Source organism: Micropterus dolomieu, linkage group LG21, assembly GCF_021292245.1.
Source record: "Micropterus dolomieu isolate WLL.071019.BEF.003 ecotype Adirondacks linkage group LG21, ASM2129224v1, whole genome shotgun sequence".
In the NCBI taxonomy this organism is placed as follows: Eukaryota; Metazoa; Chordata; class Actinopteri; order Centrarchiformes; family Centrarchidae; genus Micropterus; species Micropterus dolomieu.
The window spans coordinates 28,930,397-28,945,645 of NC_060170.1; the positions used below are offsets into that span (position 1 = coordinate 28,930,397).

The 15,249-nt window shown below is 38.3% G+C and overlaps 2 protein-coding genes and 1 long non-coding RNA gene across 6 annotated transcripts in view; 2 read left to right on the top strand and 1 right to left on the bottom strand.

The window, feature by feature from the left end:
• The window catches only part of tmem230b (transmembrane protein 230b), a 4,215-nt gene extending 1,512 nt beyond the window's left edge, over nt 1–2,703 (top strand). The window contains exons 2-3 of the mRNA XM_046034265.1: nt 2,098–2,220; nt 2,300–2,703. Coding sequence (XP_045890221.1) covers nt 2,098–2,220; nt 2,300–2,440 — 264 coding nt within the window. The 3' untranslated portion in view covers nt 2,441–2,703. The remainder of the gene's footprint in view (nt 1–2,097; nt 2,221–2,299) is intronic.
• LOC123959918 overlaps nt 1–5,540 on the bottom strand; it is an 11,701-nt gene extending 6,161 nt beyond the window's left edge. Inside the window, exons 1-3 of one of the 2 annotated variants that reach the window (XR_006822403.1) lie at nt 5,305–5,540; nt 3,291–3,366; nt 292–349 (exon numbers count right to left, since the gene is read on the bottom strand). This is a non-coding gene — a long non-coding RNA (uncharacterized LOC123959918). The remainder of the gene's footprint in view (nt 1–291; nt 350–3,290; nt 3,367–5,304) is intronic. The other variant, XR_006822402.1, reaches the window with a different exon arrangement.
• The window catches only part of igsf9b (immunoglobulin superfamily, member 9b), a 32,082-nt gene continuing 20,994 nt past the window's right edge, over nt 4,162–15,249 (top strand). The window contains exons 1-4 of one of the 3 annotated variants that reach the window (XM_046034263.1): nt 4,162–4,348; nt 4,512–4,579; nt 8,312–8,421; nt 14,642–14,737. In XM_046034263.1, coding sequence (XP_045890219.1) covers nt 14,677–14,737 — 61 coding nt within the window. In that variant the 5' untranslated portion in view covers nt 4,162–4,348; nt 4,512–4,579; nt 8,312–8,421; nt 14,642–14,676. The remainder of the gene's footprint in view (nt 4,349–4,511; nt 4,580–8,311; nt 8,422–14,641; nt 14,738–15,249) is intronic. The other 2 variants (XM_046034262.1, XM_046034264.1) reach the window with 2 other exon arrangements.

Here is a 15,249-nt window from a genome sequence, read left to right on the forward strand (position 1 = left end):
TATATGTATACATATAGATACTTAAATACACCTACACAAAACACAATGAAATCTAATTAAACAAACTAACTTGCCTTCTTTTCCAACTCTTTAAAACAAAGTTTTCAAACTTAAATACATCATAGATAAATGGTGAAAACCAAAATATTTCAGGGATTTGTCCCATAACTTCCAGAAAAAAAATCGATTCACTTATGTGATGTGTACAGTACAAAAAGAAATGGGATTCACATAGCTCATTCATAGCTCACACACTCTGTTTTCCTCTTGAATATTTTTGAATCGGCTAACCTCAATGTCCAGAGGCAGAATCCCAGCTCTCAGCTGTGCAATCAAGGTTCTCTGGCTTCTAGATAAATGAGATGTAACGTATAATTCAGGAATAAAGTTCTGTTTGATATGCATATATGTCCTTATCTTTGGCTTTAGCAAGATATTTTCAGAGAGTTAATATCACAACTTAAATAATTCCTGTAGATATACAACATATCCACATCCTCAAAGATAGAATAAATCTCTTTTGCCCATGAGACCGGTGAGCTTTACTCCCCCAACATGCTCTCTTATTTACACTGTTCTCTGTCATTTTTATTAGACGGTTCCACAGTCGTATCATTTCACATTTTCTCTGTACTGACGCTGGTACCCAGCCCATGTCTCCCTGAATTACTAGGATCAGAGCAAATTTATGACTTTGGTATTGCACTTCCATAACACTGGAGGATTACCTGACTTTTACTACCTAGTATGGGTCAAGCTCCAAAAACTACACTACATTTCCCACAATACAACTTGATATTATATGAATTATTGAAAAGCAATAAATAGCAACAAGAGGTTCTTAGATTTGAATGCACTCTTTACGTAAACTGAGTCTATATTTTGAGCAACAGACCAACCTATATATTAGAAAATATCTCTACAATACTAGAAAAAGGTGGTCTGTTCCTTCTACTTTCTGCATCACAAACTAAATTAATTAACTACATGTGAAAAATTTTACACAAAATACATCCAACATGTATATTTTAGGATGTCTGTATGCTGATGGTAAATGCAGCTTCTGCAAGACAGAGCAAGAAAGTATTGTTATTAAATTTCCGAAAGACTTTGAGAATTATATATTGTGCAAAACCAATGCGATTATCACTGAGTGGAAAAATATTGTTGCTTATTTTGAATGTAATAACAATGTATGCACTCTTAACTTTTTTATTTTATGTGGGGGATTTCATATTCATAAAGCATTCAATTTCTTTATTGAACCCCATCTTTTTGATTGTTTCTAATTGAAATAAAATGTTTCATAGAGTCTCATAAATATGTAACAAATTAGAAATTCATGTCAGTTTGTCTGAAGAAGTGTGTCAAAATGATGCAGCTATTATTTTTCTTTTTCATTAAATTAACTGGCATGACTGAATGTTTGTCCACTGTTATAACAAAAAAAATATGCAAGTGTTTTTAACAGGCTGAATGATACTCCGCATGACAACAAAAAGTACTTTCTCATAACAGTTTGGTCAATGATCAGCATTTAGTCACAAGGACTGTGATGCATAATCAACACATTTGCAACGTAATGTAATGTTGAGGAAAAATAAAGTGAAGAACGTTTCTTTCAGCGTTTTATTGCAATATTCCGTCATTCTCTTGCGTGCCGCCAAGAGAGTGCCGCTCGTATTTCATATAGTCTCATGCGTCACAGGACATAAGTCTCTCTCGCAGACTAATACTTGACCTTTAATTGATACACAGTTGTTCAGCTGCACAATTGTTCATTCATAGTTGTATCAATCTCTAAGAGAAGCTTTCTGCCTCTATCACAACGATAAAGATGACGGAGTATCGTCAGACAGGCCATTTTTCATGCATGAAATAACAGGCATTCATAATAATTTCCAGTTACCCATGTAACATGACAGTTTCATAGCTCATGTAGTCACCGTCCTTTGATATAAAGTGGCTTGTCAGCCAGTTATGGACTAATTTTGCCTGTCCAGTTCAGTACATGAGTGGGGAAAACAGGCACTGCCACAGAAAACCTGCTGTTTCAGAGAAAAGTGTTTTTAATTAAGTATTTCTCCTCCTATGCAGTTCAAAAGGAGCCCACCCAAAGTCCCATACAAAGCCATAGCACTGGCCACAGTCCTCTTCTTAATCGGCTCTCTGTTAATCATCATTGGCGCCCTTCTCCTGGCTGGATACTTCGGAGTCTCTGTGAGTTTTTACAGTATTCCACAGCACGAACAATATCTGTTAAAATAAATGTCTTACTGAGATGTTTTATCTCTTTCAGCACTCAGACCGAACTGTGCCTGTCCTCATCATTGGGATTCTTGTCTTCCTGCCTGGAATTTACCACCTACGAATAGCTTACTATGCATCGAAGGGCTACCATGGCTACTCCTATGACGATATCCCAGACTTTGATGACTGACAAAAACCTCAGTTTATTCCTGTACTCACGTATACTCATAAAATTCAGCTTGGGCTCATTTAAATGCGCAGATATCTCGAAAGAAAATTAGTTAGAAATTACCTGCATCCAAATCTGAAGGATTTTGTTGTCATAGGGTAAAATATTCTAGCTAGCTGATGTTAGCCTGCTGTTATGAAGCTAAATCAGTATTAGACATTGTTGGATTTATATTTGTTTTTATTTGCTTGATAAGTTAATAAAACTATAATTTCATGATTGTCTCTTACTAGTATGATGTCCTTTTTTTGATATTTAGTAATCTATATGCAGAGTGACATTGTCATTACTTTACTCATGTCATACTCATTAATGTAAAATATCAGATTTCAACTGATGGCCACAGAAACCACACAGTCTCACTGTGTCTCTGTACAATAACTTTACACTGAGTTGATCTACAGAACACATTATAGCTTTTAAAACAGTATGTAGAGAAATTCCAACAATGTGGCTGCTTTTGAACCAAAACAGGACTAAACACTTTTTATTTAATTTTTTTTAAAGTTAAGCCAATTCTCAAAATTGGATTATTTTAATGCCAAATAAAACTGAAATTGTATTTAGTGAGTTCTTTAATTTGAGGTGATCCACCCACCTGTTTAATGGTAGAGAAATCTTATAAAAACTGGATTACAATGAGTGAATTTATAGTGCGATTAAGATAAAAATGTGCAAAGATTTCAGGGTGTAAGACCAGGATACTTGTCATTATATATTGTATATCTTGTCTGGCATCGGGTTTGTCCACAATATGATCAGTATGCTGTATCACACAGTTTGCCTTATCCCCCAGATAATTCTTCCTTACTGTTCAGAGTCCTTCTTTCTTGGAGGATTTCATGTGATTAATTCCAATCCTTTGATCTCCATATGGTGCACCTGGCCTGCGAGAATAAACATTGTCAAACAGGGAAGTTCACACAATTAAGATCCGACGTCCTGTTAACAAGCGTCACCTTTTCCCTTTTATCTTCGATTGACTTCAACATAATTTGGAAGGCAAGGCCCCCGCTTTCATTTCCCTTTGCAGGATAATGTCAAACGTAGAACACGCTGCCAGTAAAGGTTGCTCTTGTACTTAGTATGGTCGATTCAGATGCTTGGCAACGAGCTATTTAAGTGGCTATTTTTAAGGACAATTGCTTGTGTTTTCTTTGTTTCTCTAGCTACCAAATGTGTCCACTCGGTCAGCCACCTGCTACCTGCTACCAGGTATTACTCAGATCAGATCAAACACTTTAATACATCAGCTCATAAACTTTGTGAAGGCTGCTTACCTTTTCAGGAAGCAACTCACACTTGATTGACTGTACTGTTCCTGGTATCTACACTTTTATTACCTCAGCAATTTACCATTGAACAGTCCACTTGGTAATGTGTGCTTTCTAATAACCCTTTCTAATGTTAATTATTACTAAACAGGCTGGTAATATAGTGACATGTGAGATTAACAAACACTACATGCAGACATGCACACAGACACAAGAAGTATATGGTAATATTCTAGGGATATTACAGTAATTTAACACTGTATGTGCAGTTTCTAACCTAACACAAATCATCAAGGTAAAATCAGTGTGCATAGTGCTGCATAATGTCTGAACTATAGGCTATTTTGTGTGTGTTTCTGTCACTGCATGCACTCTGCATCAATACAAAACTCAGAGCGTCACCCCCTTGTGGTGATGCAGACTTTTGGGCTCTGGATTGGCTGGATTTTAAACTGTAGGGGTAAACAAGACAGCCATGTGTCCCCCTAACCGACCTGCATCCCCATCAGCTCATATGTGACAGTAGATATTAGACAGTAGTTATTCATCTTTGAATAACTTCCAGCCCATTTTTAGGAGGACATCAAAAGAAGTGGTAAGATCATGAAAATCTTTGACTGTAAAGTTAAGGTTACAAAACTCCCTATCTCTCTTCTGACAAGGCTGACCAGTCATCATTATTATATAACGTTAGGGGGTCACCCAACTTAGTTTAAACTAATATATGACAAATACTTGTTTTCTGTTATATCTGACAGGGTAACCTTGAAAAGAAAGAATTAAAAATATTTGACAGAAGTTTCTCCAAGAACACAGAAATCAATGGGTAAGTTTATGCTAACATTATGAATGAGTCTTCTAACTTTGTTAACGTCAGTCAAACTCAATATTTGGTACGTCTAAGTTAACAAAATAACATCGCCAACTTAATGATGTAGGTATATGGTAATAAATGTATGACTAATATAACGTTAGGGTTTAAGAAGAGAATAGTAGCTGGCTCCTGTCAGCCGTTAGTTAGCTAACGGAAAGCTAACTAGCGTTAGCTCAAATTTTTAATTGTAACGTTAGTGTGTTTTGTAAGGGCGGGTTAGTTATGACCGTAGACTGTATAAAAACCGTTATGACATAACTAATTTAATGCTAGTTAAATACTAAATTAACTTAGCTTCTCTTCTAACATACAAATTTCATTGGCATCCAGGTTGTTATATATTTTTTTCAAATATTTTAAGAGAAAATAGACTTTGTTCTTAAGAAGGCCTCTGATTTCCTACAAAAAGGTTTAACGTTAGCGGCTATTATTCATATGGTTAACTTAACGTTACCATGAATATTACAGCAAGGTATGATAAGATCACTGTATTGATTATCTTTACTAGTCCTTATAGGAAAATCATGAAAGACTTTGTGGAAAGGTGGTGTGCTTGTGGGTGGTAACGTTAACCCCCAACTAAGTTACTTGCATATGAAATGACAGAAATTATGTATTTTATGTATATTTTGAATATATCTAACCCGTGGACAAAGTCATGTGTTGTTATTGCATACCATTTTGGACGCTGTATCGAAGGGCTCTCGATCAAACGTGTTTCTGTAGGTGTGCGTTTGCCTTTTGTTAGATTCTCAAGTCTTTCCCACGGAAAGACGCTTTTGTCTGCGGCCCCGAAGTAGCAGCAGCATCAAGTCCCACAGCGACAGGCGGCAAAGTAACGGAAGTCGATTACTGGATCTTCAACATAAAATCCTTTTTGTCAAGAAATTGATTCTCTGACTGTATGTGCTGTGACCACAGCCTTACTCGGTACACTATTAACATCCTTTACAAATATAACTTTTTAGAAATTTGGTTTTCAGACAATTCTGGTTTAAATGTTATCTTGAGTTATTATTTTTGTCAGTTACTGATCTGATGGCTAAAAAGCCTACCTGGCTCTAGATATGAAATGAGAAGATTAGTAGTATGTTACACATAAAGCAATTCACTTCAGAATATTTTCTTAAGACATGACAGTGAACCAGCATGAGCAATACTGAAGACAAGACCCTGAATCTGAAGCAGCTAAATGGAATTCAGCCATAATCATAGTTACGCATCTATTGATTCTTTTTTCACAATCATCGATGATCCATGTAGTCAATAAAATGATGGGAAATACTGAAACTGCCATGGGTGACATATTTAAATTGATTGTTTTATCAAACCCGACAGTTGGAATGTAAATATATTCAATGAACAATGATATGACTACAAATTCTCACCAATGGCAAGCAGGAGAAGAGCAAATATTGGTATTTTTCCTTGATAAATCACTCAAACTATGGACGCATAACTAAAATACAAATCTCTCAAAGGTTCAGTATGTAATTTTTAGTGGCATCTAGTGGTGAGGGTTGCGAATTGCAACCAGCGGTTCATGGCGCTCCTCGGATGGTCCCATTTCCTGAGTCCTGAAGTTGTTCTTCTTCAGTGTGTGTTCATATCTCTTAAGTTGGAATGTGGAATAAAGCTACTACAAAGATGTGTTGGAGTAGCATTATCAGAGCATATAAACAACATGGCGAATAGGGCTGGACTAATAAACAATAACAATAATTTTTTAATAATAATAATAATTTTTTTTCAATAGCAATATAACAAGTGTTCAATAAATATTAAATAAATGTTTGATTTTATTCTCTTGAAGCACACACAAAGGACTTTTTAGGATTTTCTAGAGGAAAAAGGGCTGAAAAAAAGCTTTTACTTAATTTTACTCATGCATATTTGCTGACAAAGATTTGATCATAATTGTTTTGAATGTTCTACCTTAGAATTTGTGAAGGGATCCACTGTTTGGCATCAAGTGTTGACAAAAATCAGCCTTAAACTCAAAAGAAATAGGCTAACGATTTGATGCTTATCGAGATAATTATCGACATCCAAAGATATGAAACGTTTTATCCTGGTAACATTTTTGGCCAGTAATTCACTCAACATGGACTACAAACTAACTATCATAACCATATTATAAATTACATGTTAGCAAAATATGTATATGCTTTACGTTATTTTGCACAAATCAAAGTTCTGTATACTTCTTTATCTCCCATTTACACTTTATTTCTCTTTTTGCAATAAAAATTTAAGGAGGAAAAACAAGATTCTGATTATCCTGACACCACATGAATGCACCATCAGTCACCGCTGGCCCCTGTTATGCCGAATTCTGCAAGCCTGCCGAGAATTGCATGCACCTTGCCGGTGGTAACACTCTTTTATGCTGAGAAAAGAGGTGGATGCAAGTCTCGGCAGGTAGCTTATAACATCTGTTCTGCAGTATTATGCATCCACCTCTTAAGGTCCTTTTCAGACACTTGTCTGCTGTGCTCTCTGATCAAACATGGATATCACCACATATTTTTTGCTTAATCTCAAGGAATGCTACTTCTAATTAGTGTAATAAAATATTAACAACTCTAAATGACTGTAAATGTTCATAAAATATGTACTTCAAATCATTTATCACCAAAAGCAGTTTGGAGGTGCATACAATTCTCGCAGGCATGCAAAATTTGGCATAACACCCCCTCACTTTCCAATCTCTTGTGCTAAATACGTGTGGTCCTCTATTAGTCCAAATTTCTCTTCTTACTTCTAATAAGCCAGACAGTTAATACCACTACTAACGTTACTTCTTCTTCTTTGTAAGTTTTCAACATAGTGACATAGTCGCGCCATTTGTCCGTTTGGGCCCCAGTGTTTGTAGATAGAAATGGCTCATTCTAAATTGATAAAAACCTAATGGCTCGTTATGTAAGATCTTTATACACCAGTGAAAGCATAACTATGGATATTGTATTGCAGTCATAAATACGACACACTGAACCATTAATTGACTAATCGTTTTAGCACACATTTACACCTTTAACACTAGATATGTTTGCTCTTTTAGCTGGCTTATTGGGCTTGTTGGCCAGCGGGGACTTTTTGAAAGGTGTAACAGGAAGTGTTGAGGTTGTATTCTGTGTGGCTTGACAGTGGTTCAAACAGCGCCTGCAGTAGGAGGAGGGAATGATAATAATGGGAGGAGAGACACGGAGAGAGTATCAACAGCAGGGCTCGAACTAAACGTGCAGTGTGTGCTCTCTTTCTGATGAAACTTGCGCCTGTTTGATGATAAATGTGCACTATCAGAGCCGTTTCTACATAACGTCATTTGTGAAGTTAATTATGAACTCTCACTTTTAAAGGTATTTAAAGTTAAAGGTACTTTCAGCAAGTTCGGACTAAGGCGATTGTGGACTTAAAAGCCAAGGCGTGGAAAGTTTAAATGGACTTTACGCGTGCTGTTGTCGGACTCATGAAGGTTAATGGATTTTATTGAAACTGAAAAGTACTTTTTAGGAAGTCTGATAACCATGGACGTAGAGGATTAATTTAAATTTCTTTTGATCCACGCACGGACTGAAAACAAAAATGTGACCACCTGCGTTTTATCCAACTCGTTGTAATTTTTATTTTTAAAGTCATGTTTCTTTTTTTTGTTTTTTTTTTAAATCTGACTCATCTTTGAAGAGAAAGGAATGAACGGTTAAAAGTGGTCTGCATGACGAGTCTAAAAGAAGAGCATCAATGGATTGAAAGATTGTACTTTGAGCTTCAAGTGAAAAAGTGCCTCAAGCAAGGTAAGGAAGGAGCTGTGCAGGCAGAGCGAAACAGCTCCTATGTTTCACTATAACTGCAAAATGTACTGTAGTAACTCTGTGGTACACTGCGGAATCGCGCCTTTGTTTATGTTTAGGGCATCACATGCACCGCTTGTAATCCCCGAATGAGTGTGTTCGTTTTTTCTAATAGCAGGGTACAATATGTTTAACACGCTGTAATGGCCCAAAAGCCTGCTCCCAGGATTAAAATAGTGAGAATAATAGTCAGTCAAAAAAATTGTGTTTATTATTATTATTATTATTCAGGGCTCCCTCCTCTCAGCTGGCATCGGACCCACTGAGGCAGACAAAAGATGCACCTGTGATATTTTAGAGGAGGTCTGTATGGTGACATGGAGGACTGAGCTCGCTGTAGGGGTGCAGAAATAAAGAGCTTGTGGTTTGGTGTCTGTTTTATATGGACCAGACAGTTCATTTGCCTGCTGCTCCACATGGTGCAAAGTGCTGGACAGAATCCAATTTGAGCTGTTTTGTACAGAGGAGCCTGTGCTTTTACATGAGATATATATACTCCCTGCTCTAGTGCTCCCTTTCCTTTGTTTTTGTTGTGCTTGTTGATACTGATTGGTGAGAAATGAGGTGTACAGAGGCACACATCCCACAGTGTTTGCTATCATAAACATAGCCTAAGCTTTGTTCATTAATCAGCTTGTAGGTTGTCAAAGGTTTTAGTCACCTTTTACATTAAAAATATATTTCCAGTCTGGTCCTTATGGCAAGCACTAAATTACAATGTGATTGCTTTTGCATTATTTACAGGGTTACAGCTACGTTTAAGAAGCAGTTTTGCATTTTTTATTCCAGAGACCTTTAAAGAAAATGTTGAGCATATCATCCATCCATTCATCAAAGTTTATGTCAGATACCAGCTCAGGTGTCATTTAACACAGTAAAATCCAACATATTTGAACATTTATTTATTATTACGTACATTATTCCAAACACTGTGTGGCCAACTGTGCCCTGCAGGCAGATAGTCAAACTGGAGGAAATTGATTGTATTGAGAAACAAATTATTAATGAGTTGAAAGTGGTTACCCCAAAGTGCTGTGCTATTAGTGATACAGTCATACAATGAATGCATGTCAGTCACACTATGTTGATGATCATGGGGTACCAAAGAATATTCAAAAACGCAAAAAAAAAAAATAGGCTCAACAACAAGTATTGACCCAATTGGCAGTTAAATCTAGCAACTCACCAGCTCGTTTGGTCAAGTGGTAAAAAATAATTAAACTCAGCTAAATCCGGAGCTTTACCAGGCAATTGAAGAAAAAAACATTAACGTTGAGCCCTGCATGTAAGTGAATAAATGTCATAAACCACTGCTAAGGGAGATTAGAGAAAGTGCCTAATGATGTTGAAGGGCCATGCAGTGAACCATAAATCACCACTGTATGTTTTATGTCTCATTTGTGTAAGTGGCCTGTCTGAAAGAGCCTTTTATATCTGGACAGTAACAACTGGTTCCTAAGTGAAGAACCATGTCAGTGAACATTTTTTGGGTTAAATATTTAAGGTTTGTTTAGGATCTACAATAACACATCTTATTGATCTTTAAAATACATCCAGTGTCATGCTTCAACAGTGGACTGCAGCTCTTGGGTTTCTTACCTTTGGCTTTTGACCCCCAACTCCTCTCACTGTCGTGTCTTCAAAGTAGCTTTATGGGACTGGCCTTGAGAGTCAGGGACAGGGAAGGACAAAGACTTGGGATTTACAAGACGGATGTTAGTTGCTTTGCTTTCACTCATGTCATTCCCCACTCTTCCGTGACCCCGGGCATAAAATAGGTCCACTCATGCGTGGTGCATATGGGTGATTTATCTTTGTAATTTGCTGCATTGTTTAATTGCTGCAAAATTGCACTGTGTAGTAAAGGTAGCACTGTCCACGTTCCTGTGAGCAAATTTAACACATTCAACCATTGCTCTTTACTCAATATTGTTATAGCTTGTAGCACCATGTATTACCAACCATAACTATGTTAATCCATATACTACTAGGCTTTACCCATCACGAGACTAGGGCTTCCCCCCTGTGCCCATTGTGTGCCCAGCTCATTTCCTTTGGTTAGAGTAAATGTCAATACAGATACTAAATTGGGTTGCAGTGCCAGGGACAACATCCACAAATTGATTGCTGTGTAGGCTGGTCCAACCAGTCAAGGTTGTATTGAGTTGGTTTACAACCAGGCCCTGTGTTTATAACTGGTTCACATGTACTATTTGTGCAGATTTGTTTGTGCCTCTGTATGATACTGCTTTGTTCACCTGTGAAAGTTTCTGCTCGTGTAACACTTAGAGTTCCTGCGACAGGCTGGTTTGCACTGAGGCTACGGCCTCTGTCAGGATTAGCAAGGATTACTAAGAGAGTAATGCTACCTCTCATTGGGCCTGTATCTGCTGCTAACATGATGGCTCTGGTACTAAGGCATAACACACACCCACAGACACAAGGTCAAAAGTTTAATTTTTGTGTTGGGTTTTCCGTGAGTGTTAGAGAAGCTATTAGACTCAAAAGAGAGACTTGCCAAGTGCACAAGATAGCTAAAAAGATTACTGTGCTGCTTGTGTTAACTCCTGCGCTTTGTAAACCATTACACTGTGCATCCTGACTTTTGCATTATTCAGATCAGTTAATTGTAGTGGGATTCGGAGGAGATGCGTATGAAGAGGTCAGGCTTGCCAGCTGTTGTCGCTGACAGCTTGGATTCAGCTTCTTACCTGCATTCAACACAAGAACACATCCATCCATCTAAATGCTGATTCTGGAAACACCTCTGAAGGGTATTACAGAATTCCACATTGGTTTAAATGATGGTTTGAGTCTCAGATTTTCTGATTAAATTGGTACTGAAATAGTCTGCCTTTGTAAAGTTATTGCCAGGCAGTGGAGATGAGAAAAGCAAACAGAGGTGTATCTGTGATCACTGATACACTACTAGCTGCATTATACTGAGTCATAGTCCACATTTTGTTGCCTGGGTTCTCCATAAGTGTGGACAGCACAACCTGCTAGCTCTACAGCAAATAAACCGACGTTGATGGACTCCCAGAAAGCAGAATGATCTAGTGTTTAGGGACTTTATTTACCAGTGATTGATCACTGCACAGCCAGATGACAGAGTGTCCTTGATTTGTCTCACCAGTTTGATCTCTAATTTAATTACACTATTAACACTCGGAGCAGAAGGGTAGGATTAGTTTGGCTGTTACAAATGTACGGTCCAGAAGGCTAAGTCATGACTAGATCTAAATCAATTTGTGTCATTGAAATCCAGCGAAACATCGGACCAGTTGGACGTGCTGTCCGCACATGTTACATAGTGATGAGGCAGGAATCGACTGTGGGTTTTTTTCCCCCCTGTTATACCATTGATAACTTTTTCTGAACCAATGATGTGTCGTTACTTTTTACATTTGAAAACCACACCCCAGTTACCTCGTTATTGGAGCGGCAAAGTTCTGTCTATTTCACTGGGGATGTCCGTCCGCCTTCTCACAAGTTCATTTGAAGTGAAGGAGGGAAGCACTGTGATATTGTCATTGATTCTGTAATGTCATTGTGTCTCGATATGCGACTCAGTGTGCGCCTTGCAAACTGTTGTTAATAATGTCCACCTTCCTTCAGATACCCTTGTGAGTAGTACACCCCTCTCACCTCTCACATGCAAAAGTATGTATGGCACAGTCCATGTTCTGACTGAACAACTGCAGCCTGTTGCACCAGCTGTGTGTACGTTTAAATGTTGCCTAGTTATAACGTAAATTATTGCTGAGTTGTGATTTATGTATTACTAAAATAAAAGCAGTTGCACCTTAGGGGTGGTGATGGCGCAATGGATAAGACACATGCCTTTGGTGTGAAAGACCTGGATTCAATCCCCCACTGTGACCCATCCATTGTGTCCCTGAGCAAGACCTCTGACATAAATAGCAATTGTAAGTCACTTTGGATAAAATCTAAATGTAAGTTACAGCATAACTCAGAAGTAATAACTAAATAGTTACTCATGCCCCAGGGTTGGTGTAAATCAGAAAATGTCTCACTAATGGTAAAACTGATGATGTTTAATGATATATTTTAATATCGATCTAGCTTACTACAGTGTGCTATAATGCCAAGTGGCCCATGCTAGCCGCAAAGCAAATGCCATGACAGTGGAACTCTTATCTTTGATTGTTTATTGGCCGCCAAGTAATCGTTGTGCAACCAATTTTTGTAGCTGATTAAGTTACAAACTAACTAGTAGTTACTAAACCTCTAGCAACGACTTTAGTGCTACCTAGTGCTGGGCTCCTTTTGAGGCCCTCTCTGTGTACATTTCAATTAAATGGCCCCTTGCTCTGCTCTGCTGCCTGCGGAAATAACCTGGTTGTCTTCCGTCTACTCCTGCACCTGCAGACAAAGCCCCCCTCCAGGCTTCCTCTGTAATATGTCGGATCAGTTTGTCTGTCGTCCAGTCACATAATGTGGTGTGGATGCACAAGAGCAGGCAGGAGCGAAGACAAGATGTTATTTCTTGAAGTTGTCAAAGGTTCATTGAGGTCTAGATATGAGCTAGAATTTCAGATATATGCTAGGATTTGTTCATTAGTTTTGTTCTTGTGTCGTTAAAATGAATGTGAAGACGACAGCCAAGATGATGCAGTGATGTGCAATCACCTCCATCATTTTTTTTCCACTTTGACACACAAATGATTAGACTGAAAAGTTGTTTTGAATCCATTATAAGAGTCCTATTTATTCTGACACCCATACTGAACGTATAAAGTGTGCTCAGTAGGAGTAATCCTTTCCTCATTACAAACATTGATTCTGTCATGCAAAAACTGCCAACCTGAGCCATTATTCATGCCCCACCACGCTCCCCTCTTCATCATAAAGACAAACCCACTCTAACGTGTTCTCGTCCCACTCCTATTCACTGCTGGTGTAACATTGTTTTTCTCTGTCTGCTTGTTTTGGAACGGCGCTAAACAAAAGTTATTACAGTGCTTCATGGCCAGCCCCAGCCGTCTCAAGACTGTGTCTGTCAAGTGCAAGGAGATAAATGCATCTTTCGGCTGCTCTATCCCGGGCTGTTTGTTTACTCAGGTGCAAACATGACTGCCAAGAGTCCACCGTGTGATTCAATTGTCCAGCGTTTCTGCAGTGCATCTGTGGTTGTATCAGCAGCTAATAACCAACACCTACCTCCTTTCCAAGAATAGCCTCCTTCTTGTATTACTTAAATTAACTTAAAGTAATAAGCTGGTATTAGGGGTACTGAATGGAGCGACTTAAGGGGAGGGGGCACAGTCTTTCATTATGTTGAAGGGCACCAACTTAAAGTTGTGCCTCCAATCCAATTTGAGGTAGAGGGCCTCATGAGTTGCTGCAGCTGTTCTCATTGTTCAGACTAAAAAGTAGGCCCCCAATTTGTGTAAGTGGAGTTTCATTTGTGGGGCTCATTATTAGATTAAAACCAGTGGATTGTGCTGGTGCTCTTGCATGTGCTGTTTGTGCATAAAATAGTCAGGTGAACTGCACTTGCTGCAGTTGGCTGCTTGACATCTCCTGTACTTGATGGAGTCTTGAATTCAGTTTCATTGAAGAGTGCTGTTCAGTTAAGTTCCATTTTTAAGCACTGGTAATAGGATAACATCTGGAGTTGGAGAGACACACCGTTCAATATTGCTCGTGTCACCTGTCAATTGCTGTTGGCCTATTTAGAGTGAGACGAGACCTTCTGGATGAGCTGGACCAATCACAAGTGTCAGGTTAATCTGTACATACACTTAAACCCTTGTACAGGTCTTCTCTGTGGACACACACTTGCACACGCACACACACACACACTTTGGCCTATGCAGGCGAACCCTCACATGATGCATAGTTTAAGCAATCTCTTGCTTTACTCTCTATTTGTGGCTTGTTGAAATAGCTTATTTGCCTTAATCCAACCAGAGCTCAGACATGCAATTTTCCAGAGGATTAAGTGTTTTCAAAGAATACAGTTATTTATTAACCAAGAAGCATCTGGAAAGTAGTGTAGTTGTTGGATTATGAGGCGATGTTAACTTGAGGGATTACATTTGTCTGCCAGGGGGGATGTGAGGGATGTCCTTGTTCTGCGGTGAAACTGTGGATGGTAAAGAGGAGAGTAAATGGGATGTGTGGTCTTCACTTTCAGGTTGGAAGATGTGTGAAGGAGTGTGACGGACGGCCATGGGACTGGAGAGACGGTGGCTTCAGGCTGTCACCACTGCTGTAGCCATCTGTCTGCTAAGTAAGTATGCTAATGCAAATATGGACCCGCATACATTTACGATGCATTTCCATAATTTGTTTCTCTTTTAGAGTTTTTCTCAAATGGTTACAGGCATTTCTCAGTACTGAGTTGTCTTCGTCAAATCTTTTACAGTAATACTACTCCCAGCAACAACAGTTACTGTAACAAACATATCAAAACATTAAAGATGTTTTTTTTATTGAATAAGTCATCCAAAGCAGCTGGAACTGTCATCTTTTTTGGCTGAGCATTTAGTCGCGTATTGAAATGTGACACAGACAACAAAACAAAGAACTTGTTAAAACACATAAAAACATGAAAAGAAACAGCAACAATTATGTGAACCTTCACTCAACATGTGTAAATATGGCTTGCATATGTACTGCACTGAAAATATTGAAAATATGTTTTGTTTGATCACATTTTACGATGATGGTGTTGCTTCACAATATGTCATTTATCTTTATTCTTTGAAGACTTATTTTGAACCACTTTCTCCACATTATTAT